The sequence below is a fragment of the Oryzias latipes genome, chromosome 1, assembly GCF_002234675.1.
Source record: "Oryzias latipes chromosome 1, ASM223467v1".
Classification (NCBI taxonomy): domain Eukaryota; kingdom Metazoa; phylum Chordata; class Actinopteri; order Beloniformes; family Adrianichthyidae; genus Oryzias; species Oryzias latipes.
In genome coordinates, this window is record NC_019859.2 from 2,190,220 (window position 1) to 2,212,585 (window position 22,366).

The following is a 22,366-nucleotide window of genomic DNA, read 5'->3' on the forward strand; positions in this document are numbered from 1 at the left end:
TAAGTAGTTCTAACAGTAATGTTACTGATTATTTCAGAGATCAAAATGAAATTAAATGGGGGGCAACTGTTTTAATGACTTTTTAAATCACACAGTGCTACACTAACAATGAACTGGAGTCTGAGCAAACTAGATCTCAGAGCGGTCTTACTTCCTCCACCCGTTGTAGAGTGACTGAATTAGCTACTATTTCTGCTGTGGAAACCGATTAGTGAATGGAAATACTTTTCTTTATTTTCTAAAGAAATGCCTCTGTGCCATCTCTCACTTAGGATTGGCTGAGCTTCTCAAATGTTGAATTACAATCTGCCTCTAGTGGAACCAGAGGAAAAGAAAAGAAAACCCATGAAGTGTCTAAGCTTCTCTTTTTAAATGCAACTGGAATGATTCCACTCTGTTCTTTCTCAATTTGTATAAAACCTTGTGTTTCAAAGATTACAAATACAAGAAGTATTTAAACATAGATTAACAGACTGAAACAATATTAAATATTTAGAAACTTCCAGGGCTATGAGCTTCCTCTCTGTGTTGAAACAGTTCTTTTCCTCTTAATGTCAGCAGTTAAGTTTATTAAATCAGAGTCACTGTCAATCATCTCTTGGTTGACAATAATTTTGTTTTTGTCTTCCACATGTGTGTTAATTACACACATGATTGATCACCACAGACGTCTCTTTCTGTCTGGGGGTTTCTCTGTGAACAGTCCATAGGTTAGAGTATAGATTAATATGAACATTAAAACCAACATTAGACATCTTTGATTGGATTTCCTTTGTTCTATAACAGTTATTAAAAGGTTTATTTTTCTCATAACTTTTATTTTAAATGCTGCATTTATATCTAAAAAATATTGAGTAAAAAATACATTTCTGTAGGTACATTTAGATATCTATAAGAAAACACAAAAGTGCAATCCAATAAGCCTACTTAAGATAAAGAATGTAAAAACATTATAAAATGCAAATGCAAACACAACAGCTATTTTGGCCATGAAAAATACTTTTTGATGCAGAGAAGACACATTTAAAACTGAATATGATCTTTTTTCAAAGAAGACATTGCTGTAAATACCGTACATTTCCTGGACTGAAGCTGCAGATTAACATACAGATGTGTCTGGATTATAAAGGAGAAAACTTTTTTATTTCATACAGACGATTCATTCCATCAACTGGATTACTGGATGATGTGATCACACTGTAGACCACGTCCTCTTTGTCCTCATGACTGTCCCGTCTTCTCTTTGCTTTGACTGGATTGATGTTGGAGTAGAGAGGATCCTCCTGCCTCTTGGTGAAGGTCACGGTGGCGTACTGAATCTCCACCTGATCCTCTGCTGGATGTCTGGAGGTCAGTCCGTCACGCCCCGAACCTTCAAGTTTCTGAAAAACAAATGAGATTTTTGAATCAAATACTTTAAGAACCAAGTTGATGTTAATTGAATCAATATATAGCTTTGGATGATTCTTCTAAGAACCTTCAAATAAAACCCTAAAAGGTTCTCTGACAAAAAGAATCATAAGAATGGGTGGATTCAGACTGGACACACTTGGTTTGCTTCAAGTGAACCAGAGTTTGGTTCCCTGATAATTTGGAACAAATCTTCAGTCTGAAAACACCCAAGTGGACTCTGGTCCAGGACCAGGAACTGCTCTCTGACCCATCTTTGGAGGTGGTCTCAGTTCATTTCCAATCAAAGAGGAGATCCAGTTCGCTCTGAGTTTTTCTCCATCTGAATAGGCTCTGTGCTCAGAGCAGAACAACTTGACTAAAACAGACATCCTAGCCGGGAATTATGGGATGGGATGTAAACAGAGTAGGTAAAGTCGCAGAAATTTGGTAGCATGAATTCAGACTCATTAAAGCTACTTTTAAGCTGATACACGTTGCTTCTCACGGTTTTCCCAACAATCTATACGTCATAAACACTTATCAGCGTCTCTTCTTAGCCGTCACCTCAGTAACGGCCTTGCTGCACGCCTCAACCGTACCAAGGTAGCAATAAAAAGTGTTGTTCCTGATGCAGATGTTCAAAATTATCAGTGAAATATAAAGTTTGAATGAACTGTCCTGACAAGGATTGTAAAGTACAGGACGTCCATCATTCTTTCTCTAGTTACTTTGCCCCACCCTAACAATTCCTGGTGAATGTCTTTAGTCATGTGGTTTTGTTTACAAGCTTTGGTCCAGAACAAGAAAGTCCGCTTGATGGTAGTCTGAACACAGACTAAACACAAGGTTCAGGACTTAATCCGGACCAAATTAAGCGGACTCGGTCCGGACCAACGACCTTTTCCAGTCTGAATACAGACTTGTTTGGTGATAGTTTGGAAAGATGAAGGAACATTTCCCTTGCAGCAAAACTGCAATAAAATTAAACAGACGTTGTAAACTTTTTAAATTCCAAACAGAAACTTTTTCATTTTAAACCAATTTAAAATGAAAGTTAAAGAAAAACACAACAACTGGAATGTTATTTTAAAAAATGATCACAAAAGACAGAATGAAAGATCAGGGAGGAGGATGTGTGGAGAAAGAAGACCTGAGCATCTTCATCCTGACTCCTGATCACTGAAGGTTCTTCTGAGGATCTCCTTCTACACAGAGGAAATGATCAAATTATACATGATGTGACTAAATCAGACTTTAATCCTGCAGGATGTGATCCACTCACCTGAAGACCTTCAGGAATAAAACAGCCAAGAACATGAGAGTCAGAAGAACAGCAGGGATCGACCAAGCAGCAACTAAACCCACTGAACCTGAGGAACAAGTGGGATAGATCTAAAGTTGAAAAAAATCCTAGTTATGGTGAGGGTTGCAGCGGTTAGTGATCTGTCTTCACAGTGAGAAGACCCTGGTTCTGATCCCAGCTGGGATCGTTATTTTTGTGTGGAGTTTGCATGTTCTCCCCATGTATGCGTGGGTTTTCTGGGGACTCCAGCATCCTCCATCAGTCCAGAAACATGCTTCATAAGTTAATGGGTTACTCTAAAGCAGGACTGGTCAACCCTGGTCCTCAAGAGCCACATAACTGCCTGTTTTCTAGTCGTCCATGACCAGCTTGCTGCTTATTAGCTGACTCAAGTGATTCCACATCCTGATTGACTGAACACACCTGGTTTAGGCTGTTACCATCAAGCAGTCCAGTGAGAGCTGGAAACCTATAAGTTGGAGTGATTGTACCGAGTGAATTGACTTCATCTGGTTGGAGCCAGAATGAAACCATTTTCTATGGATGACTCAACACTGACTCAGTCCAGTTCTCTGATACAGTCAGTGGTTCACTCTGGATGGTCTGCAGGGCCAGACAGAGACATACAATCACAAACTGACAGTCACACTTAGTGACAATTTAAAGACATTAACTAACCTAAGATGTATAGTTTTACCGTGGAAGGAAGTCGTCCTGCACAGAGAAAACCCACACATGGAGAAGAAAAAACATGCAAACTACACACAGAAAGGTCCCAGCTGGGTACAGACATTAGCTGGGCTAACACTCACATTTACAACCTTTATGATCATTGATTATTTAACACCAACAATTCCCCAGAACATCAATCAAAGGACAGTTTTGCCTTCCTGTATGAAACTTTTCTAGTTCCAAAGAGAAAGTGGGACAGACTAATTTGAGCTCATCAAAAGTTCAGTCAGTTCAAAGATTCTACAGTGAAGTCTGGAACGTCATGGTAAAGTGATTGAATTCAGCAGCATGGCAGCTTTTGTCACGTAGACGCCATTATTAACTTACCTGATCCAACCGACACTTGAACAGTGGCGTTCTGCTGCCCCAGTTTGTTCTGAGCCACACAGATGTAAAGCCCTCCATCTTCTGCTATGATGTCACTGATGGTGAACATTTGTTCTTCTGATTTCAGAGAGTCTTTGTTCTCCTTGAGCCAGGTGAAGTTAGCTGCTGGGTTAGCATCACTGCTGCAGGTCAGAGTCACTGAATCTCCTTCCAGGATCTGTCCAGACCCACTGATGGAGGCGGACGGAAACCTTGGAGCGTCTAGAGAAAAACACATTGATCAAAGTAACAAAGAAAACCTTAAGAACTGCATTAATGTTGGCATATTTACAAACTGTCTTTTACTGGAGCAACTGATGTCTTATAAGTTGGAACTTAGAGTCTAGGTGAAGATGTAAAGGGGTGTAGCTCAGTTGGTTGAGCAGCCATCTAGCAATTAGCTGGTTGAGGGTTCAACTCTCCTGTCTTGTGTCTTTAGACACTTAAAACAAAACTGACTGGAAATCAGCTGTGGTGGGTAACATTATCTGCTAAAAGTAAGTCTGTGTCTTAAAAAAAAAGGATCATCGTTCTCTTTCGGCTTTTCCCATCAGGGGTTGCCACAGCGAAACAACCTCTCAGTTGAGAATGAGTTGTATGGTTAACTTGACAATGTTTTACGCTGGATGCCCTTCCTGATGCAACCCTCTCAATTAATCCGGGCTTGGGACTGGCACAGCAGCAGAAAAGGGAACAGGGAGCAGCCCGGATTTGAACTCTGGTTTCACAGATGGAAGGCGCCGCAACCCAACACGAGCTAAACCGGCTCGTCTTAAAAAAAAAGATAAAAACCAAAAAAACATCGGTATCAACACAGAATTTGAGGTCACATGAAATCAGTGTCTGGTTTACAAAACAGTTGTCATGAGTACAAAATAATTTAGGAGAGATTTCTGAAACTAATTTTTGATGTAAAGTCAGACGTAATAAGATGGGCATTAATAGGAAATCTTGTTAATTTAGAAATCTATGAGGCCAGTTCAGTCTCATAATTTGGAAATGCACACAGACTGCTTTACAAATGCATGCAACAAATATACATTCAAGCAAAAATGTAATATAAATTCACAAATGCACATTGACCGTTTCATGTGGGGGCTTGGCAAAGAAATAAATAAATAAAATAACCCTATTTCTAAGTCTGAAGTAGTCCTGGACCAGAATCTTGACCGAACAAACTGGTTGAATGATTCAGGTGATAAAAGAAACAAAAAGGATCACTTAGGAGCTCTATAAACCAACACAAGACAATGTAAAAACATTTTTAGGATTATAATTACATAGTTTGGAAAAATAGGTTTCAAATGAGTTCCCATCATGTCAAAATGCCAGCAGAACTATTCAAATGTAAAAACTTGAGAATGAAAATATATAAAACTCAAAGATGATCAGTAAAAAAACGTTTTCATTGAGCTAAATCCGGAACAAGCAGACGTCTCTGATCATAAACATCAGAAGGTTTTTCTTTCAGAACTCACACAGAACATCAACGTGTACAGATGAGTTGATCCATCCATGTCTGTTCTCAGATTTACACACGTAGATCCCACTGTCGTTTATGTTGATGGAGGGGAAGATGATAAACATTTGCAGCATTAAGATGGTTCTGGTTGTCTTTTAACCAGGTGAAGCTAGCTGCTGGGTTAGCATCACTGCTGCAGGTCAGAGTCACTGAACTGCCCTCCAGGATCTCAGGAGGATTCACAGAGACAGAGATATTTTTTGGAGCATCTGAAAAAAGAGAGGAAAGTTTGGAGAAACTAAATGTTTTTGTTTAAAAACAAACAAAACGCTTTTATTCAAATGTATATCTGGATTTGGTCCTAAAAGGTATCTAGTAAGACAAGTTGGCAGTTAAATAATAATGATAATAATACTTACAAAATTACTCACATTTCACCTCAAGTGTAAAGAATGATATTTTCCAACCCAGCTGGTTCTCAGCTTTACAGTAATATTCTCCAGAATCTGTGGACTGGATGGAACTGAAGACAAACTGTGGACCTACAGAGAGAACTTTTATGTTTGAATTTCTCATCTTGAACCAGGTGTAGTTAGCTGCTGGGTTAGCATCACTGCTGCAGGTCAGAGTCACTGAACTGCCCTCCAGGACCTCAGCGGAGGGACTCACAGACACAGAGGAGGTTTCTGGAGGATCTGGACATAAAAGTTATTTTTAGGAGAAATGGACAGAAGCTTCTGAAAAATGTGTGGAGAAAGAACTGATCTGATATTTTATCTCATTTTTATATCAATGTGTCTCCAAGGTTTTAAATTCAGATCAGTTAATTTGATTAGTAATTAAAATTGAAGTTCATAAATGGTTCATAAACATTTACATGAAAATATCTAAACCAACAGGCTTATTTGCATCTCTTGTCTTTATAGCATGTAAGTATAAAATATAATATTTCAAATACACAGAAACAAGAAGAAAAAAAACACCAAAATCCTGGCAGAAGTTTCCAGAAAAGAGTTGTACGTTGTCATGGTTATAACTCTGACCTTCTGTCACCACGCTTTGAGATGAATAAAGAAAGAGGGGAGAGATGGAACAAGGGTGGGTCAGAAAAAGTAAATTAAAAAGTGAATTAGAGAATTATTCAGTTGTTCATCATCAGTTTGTTAGAGATAATCCAGACAGAAAACTACAAACTAATGTGATGAACTGCTGAAGACCAACAAGATCCCAGTCTGATCAAAGCTTTTAGAATAAAACTTCTGCTCTGAAAAACTCCTCTTTTCTCTCTGTCATTGAAGGTTTTTGTTTCCTGATTAGATTTATTAACTTTGAGTCTTTAAATACGAAAATGAATTTCAAATTATGGTTTTTGATTTCAATTCAAAAACATAAAAAAATGAAACAAGCATTTTTTTTCTTCCATCAACTCTTAATCGGATTTCTTTTAATTTATTTTTTTATAAAAAAATGTTGTATTAAAATTAAATCCATTTTTTTATTCAAAAGTAACTGAAATCTTTCCCAGAGACTAATAGACAGAAATAAAGATCCTTCTGTTTGTGTATATTGTTTAAGATTTTAGTTTTGCAGAGTGAACTCACAAACTTCAGGACTACGATGCATCTTTGATGAACTCAGAGCACAAGAGATCCTGTCTGTGGAAGAAGTCCAGCGTCGGAACATCTGACTGTTTTTATACAGAATCATTGATCTGGTTTCTTCTCCGTTTCTGAACCAGACATATCTGTAAAAACCATCTGGATCACATTTGTTGAAACATTTTAGCTGAAGGTCTGAATATTCCTGGTGGTCTGATCTGGAAATGACCTGAACCTGGAGCTCTGGAATATGAAGAAAACATGGATGTTAGTGAAAGTCTGCAACAACAATGAAGGAGGTCAGAGGAGATCTGCAGCTCCCTGAAGTTCAGGAAGAGTCTTCTCTGTGTTCTCTGGAAACAGTTGGATGCTTTTTAAGCTCAGAATAAATCAGATTTAGAAGAAATGATCTGACAGACAATCAATTCTAAAAAAAACATTTGATTGGTCAAAAAGTCACAAAACATCAAACACTTTTAGACAATTAAATTGATATAAATATTGATCTGATGAGAGTTTACCTTCGACAGTTAATCTCACTCCAGGTTCTCCAGTGTAACGTCCAGTCACATGGTTTGTTATGAATCTGAACTTATAAACTCCAGAGTCCCTCTCTCTCACTTCATAGATTTGCAGTTCACAGCTCTTTCTATTTCTGCTGTACGTCACTCTATCTTTGTATTCTGGATCTTCTTTTAGATCCACAGGTTCTGCTCCAGTTCTGATGAACCAGAAGCTTTTCTCAACAGTAGTTCTTACTCTGTTTATCTCTGCTGGATAATTATAATAGCTCCTCATGATCACAGTTGATCCTTTATTCACACAGATTTCAGTTTGGTAGTATCTCACGTTCCAGCCTTCTTCACTCTGCGCTGCTGTAACAGAAAAATCATCACAAACATGTTTAGATTTATTGTGTGGAGATTTTATACACAATGGGAAATGTACAGTTACACAAATTGTTAACACTTAAAGAACAAGTAAGTTTTCACATTTTCATGAAGTTTGGCATCAAAATCCCAAATCTTAGAAATGTGAGGAAGATTGACAGACTGACCGGCTTCAATAAACCAAAACAAAGACTGATGTCCAAAAACAAACAACTAAAAATAATGAACACCAAAAATTATTGAACCTCTAAGGTTTTTTTGAGTTAAATTAAAATAATACCTCAAGTAATTGAAACAAACTGATGTTTTCTTCTGTTTTGTATCAGAGATTTTTAAATAGAATAACTTTGTGTTCTGATTCCACCCCAACAATACAGATGCAGTTTTGTTTGGAGTTCAACATTTAAAGTTGTCCATAGGTCTAAAGTGACAAATCATAAAAGTACATTTAACACTTCGCCCAACACTCAAACACCAAAAACCCGATTTCCCAAAATCCACAATATATTAAAAAAAACCCACAGTTCAAACCTAAGTCCCGCATTCTTGCTAACAAAAAAGAAAATGTTCTGGAAGCAGATGAGTTTTCGACAGTCTCATGCGTTGGTGGGAGGCGGCTCCACCTAACTCGCTGTAACGCGTTCCACATGTCAATGAAGCTGCTGATCGTCGTATTGGACCATCCGAACTCTTTGGGATACTATACTCCGTTATGAGGAAAATAATCCGAGCTGGTCCAGATAATCCACATGAGAGATCGCTTGCTCCTCCGCGCTCCTGGTCCGCTGTGCATTCTTCCTTACCGCGCTCCCTCGTCTCATTGAAAAAAAAGATGTGTCGCCCTGTTACCTGGCTGTCACCATCCATCCATCCATCATCCATCCATCCATCCATCGTCCATCCATCCATCCATCCATCCATCCATCCATCCATCATCCATCCATCCATCCATCATCCATCCATCCATCCATCATCCATCCATCCATCCATCCATCCATCCATCCATCCATCCATCCATCCATCCATCCATCCATCCATCCATCCATCCATTCATCCATATCTGCTTCCAGGTTTCTTTAGGTCTCAGCAGCATTAAGGTTGTTAGATTTTTACCTGCAAACCAGCAAAGAACAACAACAAATCCTCTCAGTGCTGCAGTCAGACTCATGGCGTCTCCTCTCTCTGGGTTCCTTTCTTCACAGAGTTCATGAACTGCAGACAGAGTTTCAGAGAAAGAGTGCTGCTTTCCATCCTGTAAATGATGAGGAGGAGTTTGCAGAAGTTACTCTTCCTCTTTCCATCATTAGCATGAACGGAAACAGAGGCTAGAATATAGAAAGTGAAGTGAAAGAACAAAATAAATTTACATTTTCTTGAGAAGAAAAAGGAATCAACAGACTGTTGGATGTCAAAACTCATTTTAGACTAAAGATCAAGTTTGCACAGAATTTCCTTTTATTCATCAACTCTGCAGAGGAAGAGGAGTCAGAATGATCTGAAGAGAATCTTCATTGATTGCAGAAACAGTTTTTTATTTCAAATATTTAACAGAACACCTCAAATATGAAGCTGAATAACATCAATTCTAAAAGAATCTTCAGTTTTCTCTGATAAACTTTGACACCCAAGCACAACATTTGAGAACAAGACAGTGATACATCCTGGGAAATATTTAAAACTGACAACTCACAATAAATGTGTATGTGGCGTGCACATATGAGAAATTCAGGGGGGAAAAAATAATTATGACATAAACTTTAAAAAGTAATAAAGGTTTTCTGTACCATAAAATGTTAAATTATAATGAACATTGTTTAATTTGCTTTACTACTATTTTATCAAATGTAACTGCTCACTAAGGTTTTACTATGTCCGCCCATTCCTCTCTCTTGCAGCACAAAGGTGCTGATGCTTTTATTTTTAGTCGTTTAGATTATTGTAATGCCCTGCTCTCTGGTTTACCCAAAAAGTCTCTTTCATACCTAAAACTAACCGAACTCAGCGGCACGAGAATCAGAGGGAGGAAACACATCACACCGGTTTTAAAATCGCTGCATTGGCTCCCTGTGCATTTCAAGATTGATTTTAAAGTTCTCTTAATTGTTTATAAATGTTTTAATGGTCTTGGGCCTTCCATTTTAACCGATCTGGTTTTCAGATAGGGATCAAAACACATGGTGAGGCCTCAATCCAGCATTATGGTCCTGGCCTGTGGAACAGCCCGCCGGAGAACCTCAGGGTTGCAGAGAATGAAGAGGTCTTTAAGAAGAGGTTCAAGACACACCTTTTTAATCTGGCTTTTATGTGACTTTCGTAATTGCTTAATTATTTTATTCTTTATCTATTTAATAATTTATCTAATTTCTCTACTACCTTTGTTGTTGTTATATTCATGACATTTAAGGATATGTTTTAATCATTTCATTTATTTTATGGTTATATTTTACTATCATTATTGTTATCTTATTATTATTTATATTCTCCAGTGCTTCCTCTTGAAGATCCATTGTTCTGGAGCAATACCTGTTCCGCCTGCAGGGGTGCTGTTGATGCAGTTCTTACGTTTCTTTTCAGGGTTTTACTGGGGGAACTGGGTGGGTGGAGGGAGGAATCTGGTGAGGGAGGGGTGAAAACTCAGTGTGATTGTGTTGTGTTTTCTGTTTTAACTATTTTCATAGCTTATGCCTATTTTATTTGCTTTTATGTTTAAGCGCTTTGTGTTTCCAACCGGGCTATACAAATAAATAAACTCTGAGTTTGAGCTTTATTTGTCAAAGTTTCAGGATGGAAAAAGCTACAGCTAAAATAGAATACAGAAAAGTATTTACATTTATTAAGAGTAAACCCTGAAATTCTTCATTTTCTTGGCAAACTTTGACTTTATTGTATAAATATAAATAAAAAGATGCCTCTTGAACATATTTTGACAGAAAGGATATCAATAATTTCCGGATTCGCTGTGAGTGTTTCTAATTTAAAAAACACACATTTGCATCAAAATAGACTTAAATATATTTCTTATACAACCAGTTCAATAAATCTTTAAAAAGACACATGTACTTAAATGTTCATCATTATTTGGTTGCTGTGATCCATTTTTTCTGTTCTTGGGCAAAAGTTAGCGAAGTGTACCGCGGTCGGCTTGCAGAAGCGGTCCTGAACCAGATTTAGACGACTTCCCTCTGTTGTTATCACTAAAGCTGATGCATGACAATCACTCAAAAATGAAAAAGAAAAACATGTAAACAGCAATGTGCTGACAAGCTCTTCTGTTTACATTATTACCGGTGAAATTATTGAAATAGTGCATACCACCCCCTAAAGTATGAGGGAGAATCAACACTCATGCCTCAGTCTAAAAATGAAGAAGCTTCTGCGCTACCCTTGTGCTATCCTAGGCACTTTAACATTGGCAGTTGGGTCATCTAGATCCATTAGACAGTGCTCTGAACCTTTTTTCTTCAATGATTTCTTCAATAACTTGATCTTTTTTTTTATTCCAATGGAGCTCAACTCTTCAGTAATTTATCTTATGGCTTCCAACCAATAATTCTGTCTTTTTATTTTTGAATTGAAAGAAGTTTGACGGCATCCAGGAGTTTGGTTGCTTGCAGTGGCTCTAAAGCTTTAGTCACATGACCCGTATGGTTGCTGCAGGTTTTACGGTTATTTGGCCTGCGGAAGGTTTTTAGAGAGAAGTGGAGGAAAGCAGTTCTTGCAGTTCTTCACCTCAAGGAACATCATGGAAATGGAACGTACCAATGTGGTGTGTGTAGTAAGAGTATTGTGTAAGAAATGAGAACAAAAATTATTCATTTTGTTTACTAGTGTTTATGAGCAAAAACAATATTGAAAACATCGAAGTGAAATCTGAATTGAAGATTGTGTTGTTTTTGATTCATGTCACAGTAAAAAAACGTATTTAAATCAAAAAGGTGAAGGAAAAACTGAAGCTGTTTCATTTGCAGCTTTTCTTCCTCTTCACATTCACCTGAACATAGAGAGACAAGTTTTACCCTGATATTAGAAACTAGAAGACTTCTGCAAAGGTGAAGTAAAACTTTTTTACTGTTGTTTCTAAAAAAACACAAATAATTTTGATTGACTCAAAGTCGACATTTAGTTCCTCATAAAACATAATCAGCTTCAGCTATATGTGGATGAAGTCACTTCTGTAAAACTGGAACTGCATCTGTCATTCTGAAAGTTATTCAGTAAACCACATATTCTGAAAAAAAACAGACGTTCAGGTAATTACAAGTTTTTAAAAGCAGGTATTTTCAGAGTTAAGCAGGAGTTTGCAGCATTTTGTTCATGACTGATCAAAAGTTCTTGATTTTGCATTTGAATGCTCTGAGTGAGGAAGCTTATCAGTCAGCTGGTCTGTTTCTCTGTCAGGTCACTTTAAATGAAGCTGTACATCTGCATGTCTACATTCTGGACCGCTTCCATTCATGACTTAAGGAGGAGATCAAAGATGTAAATGTAATCTGGAAGCAGGAAGTGTGATCATCAGCAGCTGGGATGGGCTGCTGTGGAGTCTCACCTCTGAGAGAGAAAACCTCTGCATGCTTTATGAGAAACTCTCTTCTCAGACGCAGTTTTTCTGTTTCTCTCTTCAGAAAAACTTAAACTGAATCTGAGCTGAACCAGAAATTCTCAGGACAAAAATGCCGTATTTTTTCTGTGTTTAATGATAATACAAAGAAATCCTCCTAAAAAGAATACGGGTTTTAATGAAAGTAATTTTATAAAAACAGTTGGTTCTGCTGCTTATGTCACATCGTTGTGTTTTTCATGAATCATTTAAGAGAAAACGTGACCAAGCTAAGAATCTTCTTGTATCAAATTCTACATGTTTTTTTTTCTTCTCCAAGAAATTTTATTATTTTTAAAAATATTGAACTAAACCAAAGCAAACACGTCAATAACAGCAGAAGGTGAAGGTAAATCTGATTTTCCTGCATCAGGATGAGACTTTGTTGACGGTGCTGTAAAGAGCAAAATCCTCTGAAAGTTCAGCTTCTGTTGTTCTGTAAGAAAAAGTAAATAAAGTTTAATTAATTTGCCAGTTTCTAAAGGAAATATATTTGTTTTTTATGAAAGTAGCTCACTTTTTAGCTTCAGCAGATTTCTTGAATACAACTGCAGATTATTCAACAGAGTTGTCCTCTGGTCTCTGTCTGGGTTTGGGATTTCTCCTGATGTTGGAGTACAGACATTCCTCCTGGTTCTTAGAGAAATAGATGCTGCTGTAATGAAGCTCAAGCTGCTCTTCTGCTGCTTCTGTTTCTGCAGATGGACTGTTGATGTCTGGACTCGTGTTGAGCTGCAGGACGAGAAGATCCACAAACTCACACCTTCCCCACCTGGACTTCAACTCTCATCTTCATGAGGCTGTTTGCTGTGAAATCATCTCTTTTAAATCAGAATCTCTTCAAACCTCTTTGACTGGGAAATAAACATGGTTCAATGACCCTTTTTTTAAAGGATACATTATTTTAGATATTTCCTGAAGGACCTGCTACTTCATATGATGTTAATGTTTGTTCATCTCTAGCTTCTGCTGCATGCAGACAGATAGAGATGAGTTGCACATCTGTATTTGTGGGCTCTCTGGTGGATGCTGTCTGACTGAAGGACGCCTCACAAAGACAAAGCTAACCTTTCTTACCTGACTTCTGTTGGCAGCTCTCTTCTCCTGCTGCTCTGTGACACGCCTGTTTTTTCTGGTTTGGACAGTCAAAAAAGGACAAAGTCATTAAAAGACGCATGAATGTAAACTTCAGTCCAAACATTTACTAAATAGTTCTTTACCTGATCCAAAGAAAGGCAGGGATAAAGACAAACAACAAAACAGCAAATGTGGTCGTTCCAGCTGCTGCTGATTTCCATGAACCTGGAAAGACAAATGAAAACTCTGAAAACCTGAAGTCACATGAACGGGGTTGTTGACCCCATACAGGTGCAGGATTTGGGGGGTTAAAAAATGAGAAATCTGTGACACACCTGAATCTCGCCTACCAGACCCTTACTAACCCCCACAGGGTGTTTAAGTGCTCACTATGACCTGTTGCCTGTAGTAAAAATCTGCATTAACATTTTCTCTATGGGTTGACCAAGCGGTCTATGACCTTGATATATTTGGGCCACCTGTGTGCTCTGTACAGGTCTGAACGTTCTTCCACAGACAGCCTGTATTCACCTGTAAGGACACTTGGAACTAAGGCCTTAGATGGATTAAGGACGTTGTCATTTGCAGAGATTATGTCAGAAGAGACACATTTTTTAAAAAAGAACCATCAGTTTGTCCAGAAGAATGAACCAACCTGTTTCTGCTTCAATCAGATGTAAACTGGAGTTCAGACGTCCTCTTCTGTTCTCTGCTTCACAGTAATAAAAGCCACTGTGTTCAGCTCTGAAATCACTGATGGTCCAGTTTGGTCCAGATGCTTTTGGTGAGTTTTCATCCTTCTTGTACCAGGAGAAGTTAGCTGCTGGGTTAGCATCACTGCTGCAGGTCAGAGTCACTGAACTGCCCTTAGAGATTTTACCAAAGACACTCACTGACACTGAGGGAATCCTGGGAGGATCTGAGATTAGAAACAAAAAACATGAACTTCTAGAAACTCTCAGTCAAAGAAAACCTAAATCTCTAAACCAGAGTCTAAACATACACTGAACATCCAGGAGCAGAGGGGTCGAGCTGCTTTGTCCATGTTTGTTCTCAGACTTGCAGCTGTAATTTCCTGAGTGTTCAGACCTGATGGAGGAGAAATGAACTTTGTCTTCTGAACGCAGAGGTCTGTTGTCTTTGAACCAGGTGTAGTTAGCTGCTGGATTAGCATCACTGCTGCAGGTCAGAGTCACTGAACTGCCCTCCAGGACCTCAGCAGAGGGACTCACTGACACAGAGGAGGTTTCTGGAGGATCTGGACATAAAAATTCAAGTTATTTAGTGAAGGTCAAACATCAGAAAGATCTGAAGATTTATTCTGGTTCCTTTGTTGGACTCACATTCCACATTTATGAAGACATAGTCAGATGCTGCTTCTCCAAGTTTATTCTCAGCTACACAGTGGTATTTTCTGGAGTCAGAACGCTGGACGGACCTGAGGATCAGACTTTGATCCTTACGGAGCAGAGGTTGGTTGTTTTTGTACCATCTGAATTTAGCTGCTGGGTTAGCATCACAGCTGCAGGTCAGAGTCACTGAACTGCCCTCCATAATCTCAGTCAGACTCATGGATACAGAAACGGACTTTGGAGCATCTGGAAGACAAAAAAAAAATGACAAAAGTCAAGACAGCTTTAAACACTTTGGGTCTGTCTCTATGTTAACTGCTGCTTGGTGGTCCTCAGTTCTTCAGGCTCCTTCTCCTCCTGCAGCATCTGGTTTACTTGAATCATTCAAGAAAAACTGCATTCTGATTCTGATTTCTGGAGTGATCAACTTCCCGTCTGCTTCCACAGTTCCTCTGAGCCAGAGCAGCCCAACCCTGGTCCGGTAGTTCCATCAACCTCCTGTTTTCCAGCTATTCTTGCACTATTTTCTGCTGAAGTCTTTGATCATTCATGTTAAATCAAGACTTGTATTCTCCTGATCCAACCTAAACTCGCCACCATTTCCCTTCAAGCCGGTTAACATGAAAACTGATCCCTGTCTGAATGCTTCAGATTTTAGATTATTTAATGTAAACATAATAATAAACCAGAATAATAAATAAACCTGATCTCTCAACATCATCCAGGTCTTCTGTATATAGTAAATGAGACATACAGTCATGCTTCCATGTAGCGATGAGGCAAAATTCTTCATAGTAGCCCCTGCCACACGCAACAGAAGCATCTAGTTTAAGATCCAAATTTTGGAAAAGTGTTGAACTTGACACATGTCCAAAGAGATGCAGCGGACGGGAATTTGACGCATCGTGCGTGATGGATTTGTTCAGAAGCGTTGCACCTTTCTTCCAAAAGTGTAACCGAAATATATATTTTCTTCTTTATTTTGCTTATTTTTTTACTCCAGAGCACTGATTGTCCAAAAAATACAATATGCAGTGTATATTATTTTTTTGTCAGAGAAAAAGCTAAGAAAGGATTTTAAATGACGGTCATCATTTTTGTAGAATTCTCTGTCAATCCAACAGTGTTAATTAAATTTAGAAACTTAAAAGGAACTGTGATTTGTTTCTGTGTTTTTTAAGCATAAAGTCTACATTCAATAATATTGTTTCATAAGCAAACTGTTTGTGACAGAGTTGATGACAGAAGACACTGTTGACATTGACTTACAGACTTCAGGTGAGCGGTGACCCTGGTAAGAACAGGAGTAGGAGGCTTCAGGAGAAACAGGTTTTCTGTAATAAGAAGAAGTTTCTCCCTGAACTTCCTGTCCATTCATGAACCAAATGAAGGAAAGGTGATGCAGAGGAAAACAGCTGCTGTGACAAACCAGTTCCTGTCCAGACCGGATCACCTGCACACGAGGACCTGACAACACAAAGAACATCATGGATAAAATATACTTTGACAACTGTAACTAAAATGTAGAGTAATGACAGGTTTGTGTTCATCTGTACCAACAACAGTTAGAGTTGTTCCAGGGAAACAAAAGCTGAATACGAACTGATTTTATCTAAAAGGATTGGACTGTTCTCTCTGCAGTATTGTTGGACTGGGTTAAATTCATTACCAATGACTTATTCACATTGCTGTATTATCTTTTTCTAAATGTTTTAGCATTATTTACTAAAAAAGGCAACTTGGAAGGGAAAGATTCTATTTTTTTTATTGTTTACTTAGCACTCTGCTTTTATCTCTGCATTGGCTTCCTGCTGAGTTTAGAATAGATTTTAAGATTTTGATTTTAGTTTTTAGAGCCGTGTACGGACAAACCCCGAACTATATTTCTGACATTTTAACTGCCTACACTCCTGCACGTTCCTTAAGGTCCACTGATAAAAATCTTTTATGTGTTCCAAAGACTCGTTTTAAAACTAGTTGGAGATCTCGCCTTTCAGGCAGTCGCTCCCCGACTTTGAAACGACCTCCCCCTGTCTCTGCGCCAGATTGACTCAGTCAAGTGTTTTAAAGCTCAAGTTAAGACATTTTTATTTAGGGGAGCTTTTAGCTGACTTTTATTTGTTTTCACTTCTGCCTGTTTGTTTGTTTACTTCTATGCCTGTGTGTGTTTATTGTGTCTCGCTGCTGATTTTACATTGTTTTAACATTGTGAAGCACTTTGTGAGTCGCTTTCTGAGAAAAGTGCTATATAGATAAAGATTTACTTACTTACTTACTTACTTACTTACTTACTTACTTACTTACTTACTTACTTACTTACTTACTTACTTACTCAAATCTTTGCATACTAGGGATTTGTCTCTTTGATTGGCAGGTGGGTGGACCCAGCAGAGCTCCAAACTACATTTTTCCCACCTGGTGGTCATTGTTGAATTGAGCAGATTTAACTCTGATCAATACACTCACACAATACGCGCAGTTGTTGGCTTCATTTTGTCTTGCAGAATCCAATCGATGAGTTAAAAGTTTATTTGTCCAACATCAATAGCTTGTAACAAAATGTAATGTCCATAGTTTGTGTTTATCTTTATGTTAGCCCTCTCCCTACTTTTATGTTAGGGGGTGTAAAAATACAAAACATTTGATGCATTCTTCTGCTTCAGGCCCAAGCTGAGACAACTGTTTGACACCCTGATTTAACAGAATGTAGTTAGAATGAGACTGTAAGTGAACTTACACACAGCAGGAGAGTGGAAAGACTCGTGTCCTCTTAGAGCACAGGAAACACTGTCTGCAGTGAAAAACCAAGCTGAGTACTTTTGTTGTGATCCAGCCGTTATTATTTCACCATTTTTGTACCACACGTAGGAAAAATGGGGAGGAACACAACTGCTGTGACACGTAAGCTCAAACAATGCACATGGATAAGTCGGGCAGTCCCTCTTTCTTTGACTCAGCACTTGGAGATCTGGAAAAATACAGAAAATCAGAAACAGTTAATATTAAACCCTAAATTCTGGATAACATGACACACAAACCAAAAATCTGTTCCAAACAGAATGAAAGAATGAAAAAAGAAAAAAAAAAGAAAACCTGGGAAATCTTACACTAAATGAATAACCCAGATTCCACATTTAACTCTGTTCTCTGACTCCTGTTAACGTTTCTTCATCGTCATGAACTCCAGCTTCATCCAGCTTCACTTTGACCACCTCTCCAGGTAGAAGTGGGAGAGGTGAGTTCAAAAGTTAGTTCAGCTGAACGAGGTCATGTCTGACAGATTTCACCAATCACCATGGAAACTGTTCCAACCTGCTGTTCCAGCATTGACTGAGCTGGACTGCCCCTAGTGGCTGTTATTGGTATGGCGTCTCTTCAGATCTAAAGATGGGTCAGGCTGATTTAAAATTTGGTTTGGGATGTTCTCTCTGCAGTATTGTTGGACAGAAGGTTATGTCTTCAAAAACTTCATAACACCATGAATGTGGGTCATCACCAGGTTCTTCTGGACCAAGTTCAAGCAAAGCTTCTTTTCTCCATGAAAGAACTTTAGTTTTCATCCAAAGACCAGGAAGATTGTTTACCTACAGAAGTTTCTGGAAGTCTTGGAACATTTAGGGTTAAAATAACGAAAATCTTGACCACGGCGGATCCTGTGGTGTCTAAGGACCCAAAGTCCAAGGTTATCTCCTGCATCCAAATTTCTCAACTTTTTCTGAACATTTAATGAAGGATTTGATGTGGGTTATGATAATTTCCAAATCCATCTAATATTTAGGACAGGACATATGTTTAATTATGATTAGTTATTTAGTCAGTTGGTAAAAAAAATGCCTAAATAGAATGTATTTAGAATACAATTACATGTTTAAATTAAAGGATTACTGCCAATTGTTTTTTATTTATTTATTTTTTTATTGCAAGCTTTAAACTAATCAGGAAATGTTATTAGCCTAAGTAACCTTAACCTTCACTCATAGTAAAATTCTTCTTGTGCTGTGGTGCATGCATTTCTGGATGAATGCAACCAGAAATTGTATAGAGGTGCTGACACAGACAAAAAGAATGTTTTAATTGATCAGTAAATCAATGTGCACGTGTGGAGACATATGCGCACACAGGCCCCTAGGAGTGTTTGAGCACCTGTCTGAGTTTAAAATTTTACCATCTGGATTGAACACTGATTATGTCTGCAGCACATTGAGCCAAAATAAGTAGCCTCCAGTGTTTCATTGCTTTGATTTCTTCCAAGTCTACGATAAAGTGAACAAACTCATGTTGACAACAATGTGCCTACACATGTACCATAAGGGAGTAGTTATCTATTAGTAGTTTACCTAATTTCCATATTATTTAAAGGACAAAAAAAGTGTTTTTGCTGCACTTTTCCAGTTTTGATCCCCGCCCCTCTGGTCTTGTGAGCCATGAGTGTACCTGCAATAGTCGTGGACGAACCTCAACTCAATCTTTGTTTTGCAAAGTCAAGCCGAGAAAGAATGGCAATAAAAAATAAAGCTCTGCAGCTGCAGGAGGCTGGGTGAAAACTATCTGTCTGCAAGTGCATTCTTAGAAAAAAGTAATTATTAAAAAAAATTTAAAAGTAATGTGGCAAAAAAACAAAATGTTTACCTGTTACAGTCAGAGAGACTCCTGGTGAACCGGTGAAATTCCCACCGGGTTGGTTTGTCTCAAACCTGAACTTGTACTCAGCAAAGTCACTCCGTTTCAGACCCCTGATCCTCAGCATACAGTTCTTTTCAGAACAGCGATATGTGACTCTGCCTGCATAGTCAGGGTCTTCTGTCAGGTCCAGTGGGTTGTTGTCCTTCAGTTTAGTAAACCAGAATTCTCTCTGAACAACAGTTTTCTTGTAACTTATCCTGGGTGGGTATGTGTAGGTGCAGGATATTTCCACTGTGGATCCTTCAAAGGCACAGATGCGTTTGGAGGCGTATTCCACTCCCCATGTTTGACTGTGAATCCCTGAAAAACATTAGAAACCAGAATCACTTTGATGCAGGAAGAAAATATTAAAGATTTTAATTTAACTGCAGTTGATGCAGTTAATAATCTAACAGCGATATCTGTTGAAGACTGGAAAGTGTCTGTAGTTTCACTGAAAAACTGTTTGATAAAGTTAAAACGTTTTCTCTCCTTTTTTATTAAAAGTTGTTTCAGTTTAGTGCATTTAAATCAATGTATTCCTTCCATTACCTGAAAATATTCCCAATTGAAGTCCACACTGCACTGAAAAAAGTCCCAGCAGAAAACTGTTTCCCCTCCAGAGGCGCTGAATGGTTGACCAGAATCTCTTCAGGATAACTTATAGTCCTTCTCCATGGCCTCCCCAAAGTCCTAGATTCCTTATAGACTGTTGGTAGCTGTCAGCTGCTTTGGCTTTTCTACCAAGCCTGGCTGGCTTAACGACATCCCTTAGTTCTGGTTTCCACCACCAGTGGCAATCCCCCCCCCAAGAAAAGAATATGACTACAAAAATGGTAAATGGCGTATACTTATATAGCGCCTTTCTTCCTACAAGGACAAAGTGCTTTACAGTCACACACACATTCACACAGTGATGGCCGCTCCGCTGCCAAACACAGGCGCCCGCCTCCCACCAGAGGCAAGGTGGGGTTCAGTGTCTTGCCCAAGGACACTTTGACTCATGGGCGTGCAAGGCGGGAATCGAACCTGCAGTCTTACGATTATGGGTCGACCGCCCTACTACTCCCCCACAAACCCCCTCACAGCTGTAGGAAAACATGTCTTTCCTTCTTGTTCAGACAAGCTGCAGTCAATGCACAGGGAATGTTTATCACTTTGATTTCACAAGTATTACGCAAGTAGAGAAAATAATTTGCTTAGTTCAGTTTTAGATTCCTTCCTCTTTTATTAAAAAAAAAGAAAGAAAATGGTTAAAAACCTCCACACCTAAAATAACTGAAACCATAAAACATTTGTACAATCTAAAATAGTTCAAAAAGGGAACAAACAGAAGCCTGACATCATCATTTCTGTCAGTACTTTTATACTTTATTATTTTCTTCGTCGTATAGGGAAACGACAGCCCGCTTGGCGCGTCAGTCAACTCTGGCGTTGCACATCTCAGTGTATCAAAGGAGCTAGAACTTAGCTAAATAGTTTCTAGGTCTTTAGCTCCTAGTTTGGTTTACAGATTTGTTTCACAATAACATTTGTGTCCATAAAGTTTTTTGGTTATAGTTTTTTACTTTAATTAAAAAAAGAAGAAGAAACAACTGTCTTTGGTTCGTCTGAGTTTCACAAAACCTTCTCAGCAAAGTGCTGTGATTCTACTTTTTGACTTTTGTTTTCATTTAAACCATTTTCCTTGTACAGAGGATTCCTGATCCTGGATGCTCTTTTTTCAGTTTAAGAAGATCCACCCTAAATTTAAAATAAATATCTTGGGTGGAGCAGAAAACTCCACTTCCCTTTTGTATTTTTAAGATGCAGCAAAGCGTGAAAAGCACTAAAGAAAAGAACAAAAAGCAATCGTTCTAATTCAGACAATCCTGAAAGAAGCCAATGCTCCAGAATGAGTTGTTTCAGTCTAAATGAGATAAAACCCTTTCAAAGCTTTCTAGGACTTTAGAGGTTATCATCAGACCTCCAAACAGTATTTCTGGTTTGAACATGAGAAGAGACTCTGGCCCCCAGTTTGGCCTTCCTTTACTTTCATTTTTAAAGTTTAGTTGCAAAGCTTTGTCGTGAAACTTTTGTAAATTTCAATTTTATGAAAATACTTGAACAGAGAAACATCATCTGAAGTCATTTGTGAAAAAACTGTAAAGGTTACAGGTGTTGGATAACAAACAGAAATACGATACCCATCAGACAGAGCAGAAAGATGACAAATCCTGTTGCTGCTGCCGTCAAAGTCATCGCTGCTGCTCTGCTTCGTTTTATCTCTCATGCAGGTCCGGGCTGTGAGGCCAACAGAGTTAAAGAAAGTCTGTTAAGAACAGAAGGATGTGGTTTCTGTTTTTTTTTCTCTTCTGTGGTTTAAACGCTGTCTTGTCAGTAAAGTAAGATATTTAAAGCTTTCTTTCCTCTTTTTTTGTTTCATTATTATGCATGAATAGATTTCAGCCTGTAAATCCCCTAAATACTGAAATACTTTGTGGTCAATGCAAGAACTTTAAAATAAATTAGATCTTTAAAGTTTGTTTCCCTGTTCAGACTGTAATGACTGCTGCTGTGATGCAGTTTACAGTAGAAAGAAGAAGAAAAAACCTGAAACATGCTTTCTAACTAACCTGCCACTAAAGCTCCTTTTTGGCTAAACACACATGATCTGTATTTTGCTTTTATTAACATTTTTATGAGATATTTAAGAACTGCTTCCTGCAGGGTGTCTTTTGCTTCTGGGCTTACCTTTTTGGTAGATCACACATTATTGTAACCCACAGGTAAAGCTTTAAATAACCCCGGACAGTTGAAAATTGGGAACCAGAGTTTCCCTGATGTCAGCCTACGAGTACTCCAAGCTCTACAAGCGGTCACTTCCAATGAAAAGTCTATGTAAACATGAGTAAACGCGTATTTCAGGCTTCTGCCGTTTATGCATAGCTACGCA

General features: G+C 38.4%; 2 protein-coding genes across 2 annotated transcripts; both read right to left on the bottom strand.

The window, feature by feature from the left end:
• Nucleotides 1-872: 872 nt before the first annotated feature.
• Nucleotides 873-8,981, bottom strand: LOC105356883 (hemicentin-1). The gene is given in 10 exon segments (XM_020706733.2): nucleotides 873-1,382; nucleotides 2,543-2,597; nucleotides 2,675-2,762; nucleotides 3,755-4,015; nucleotides 5,272-5,390; nucleotides 5,392-5,524; nucleotides 5,687-5,950; nucleotides 6,857-7,096; nucleotides 7,375-7,728; nucleotides 8,857-8,981. Coding segments are annotated over 10 exon segments (1,830 nt in total). The 5' UTR covers nucleotides 8,912-8,981; the 3' UTR covers nucleotides 873-1,121.
• Nucleotides 8,982-11,618: 2,637 nt separating this feature from the next.
• LOC105356876 (B-cell receptor CD22-like) lies at nucleotides 11,619-22,250 on the bottom strand. The gene is made up of 11 exons (XM_023957047.1): nucleotides 21,618-22,250; nucleotides 19,399-19,752; nucleotides 17,507-17,737; nucleotides 16,039-16,236; nucleotides 14,761-15,015; nucleotides 14,421-14,675; nucleotides 14,073-14,336; nucleotides 13,561-13,642; nucleotides 13,418-13,472; nucleotides 12,858-13,072; nucleotides 11,619-12,776 (listed from the first exon to the last, which is right to left on the bottom strand). The coding sequence occupies exons 1-10, from the start codon at nucleotides 21,670-21,672 to the stop codon at nucleotides 12,896-12,898; spliced, it is 1,926 nt and encodes a 641-aa protein (XP_023812815.1). The 5' UTR covers nucleotides 21,673-22,250; the 3' UTR covers nucleotides 11,619-12,776; nucleotides 12,858-12,895.
• Between the last annotated feature and the right edge of the window lie 116 nt (nucleotides 22,251-22,366).

Excerpts from the sequence above, each read along its gene's own strand:
- LOC105356876 (XM_023957047.1), bottom strand. The coding sequence starts at position 21,672 with ATGACTTTGACGGCAGCAGCAACAGGATTTGTCATCTTTCTGCTCTGT. Across the intron at positions 19,753-21,617 it reads CTTTCTGCTCTGTCTGATGG|GGATTCACAGTCAAACATGG; the intron begins GTATCGTATTTC and ends AATGTTTTTCAG. Across the intron at positions 15,016-16,038 it reads TCACCGCTCACCTGAAGTCT|ATGCTCCAAAGTCCGTTTCT; the intron begins GTAAGTCAATGT and ends TTTGTCTTCCAG.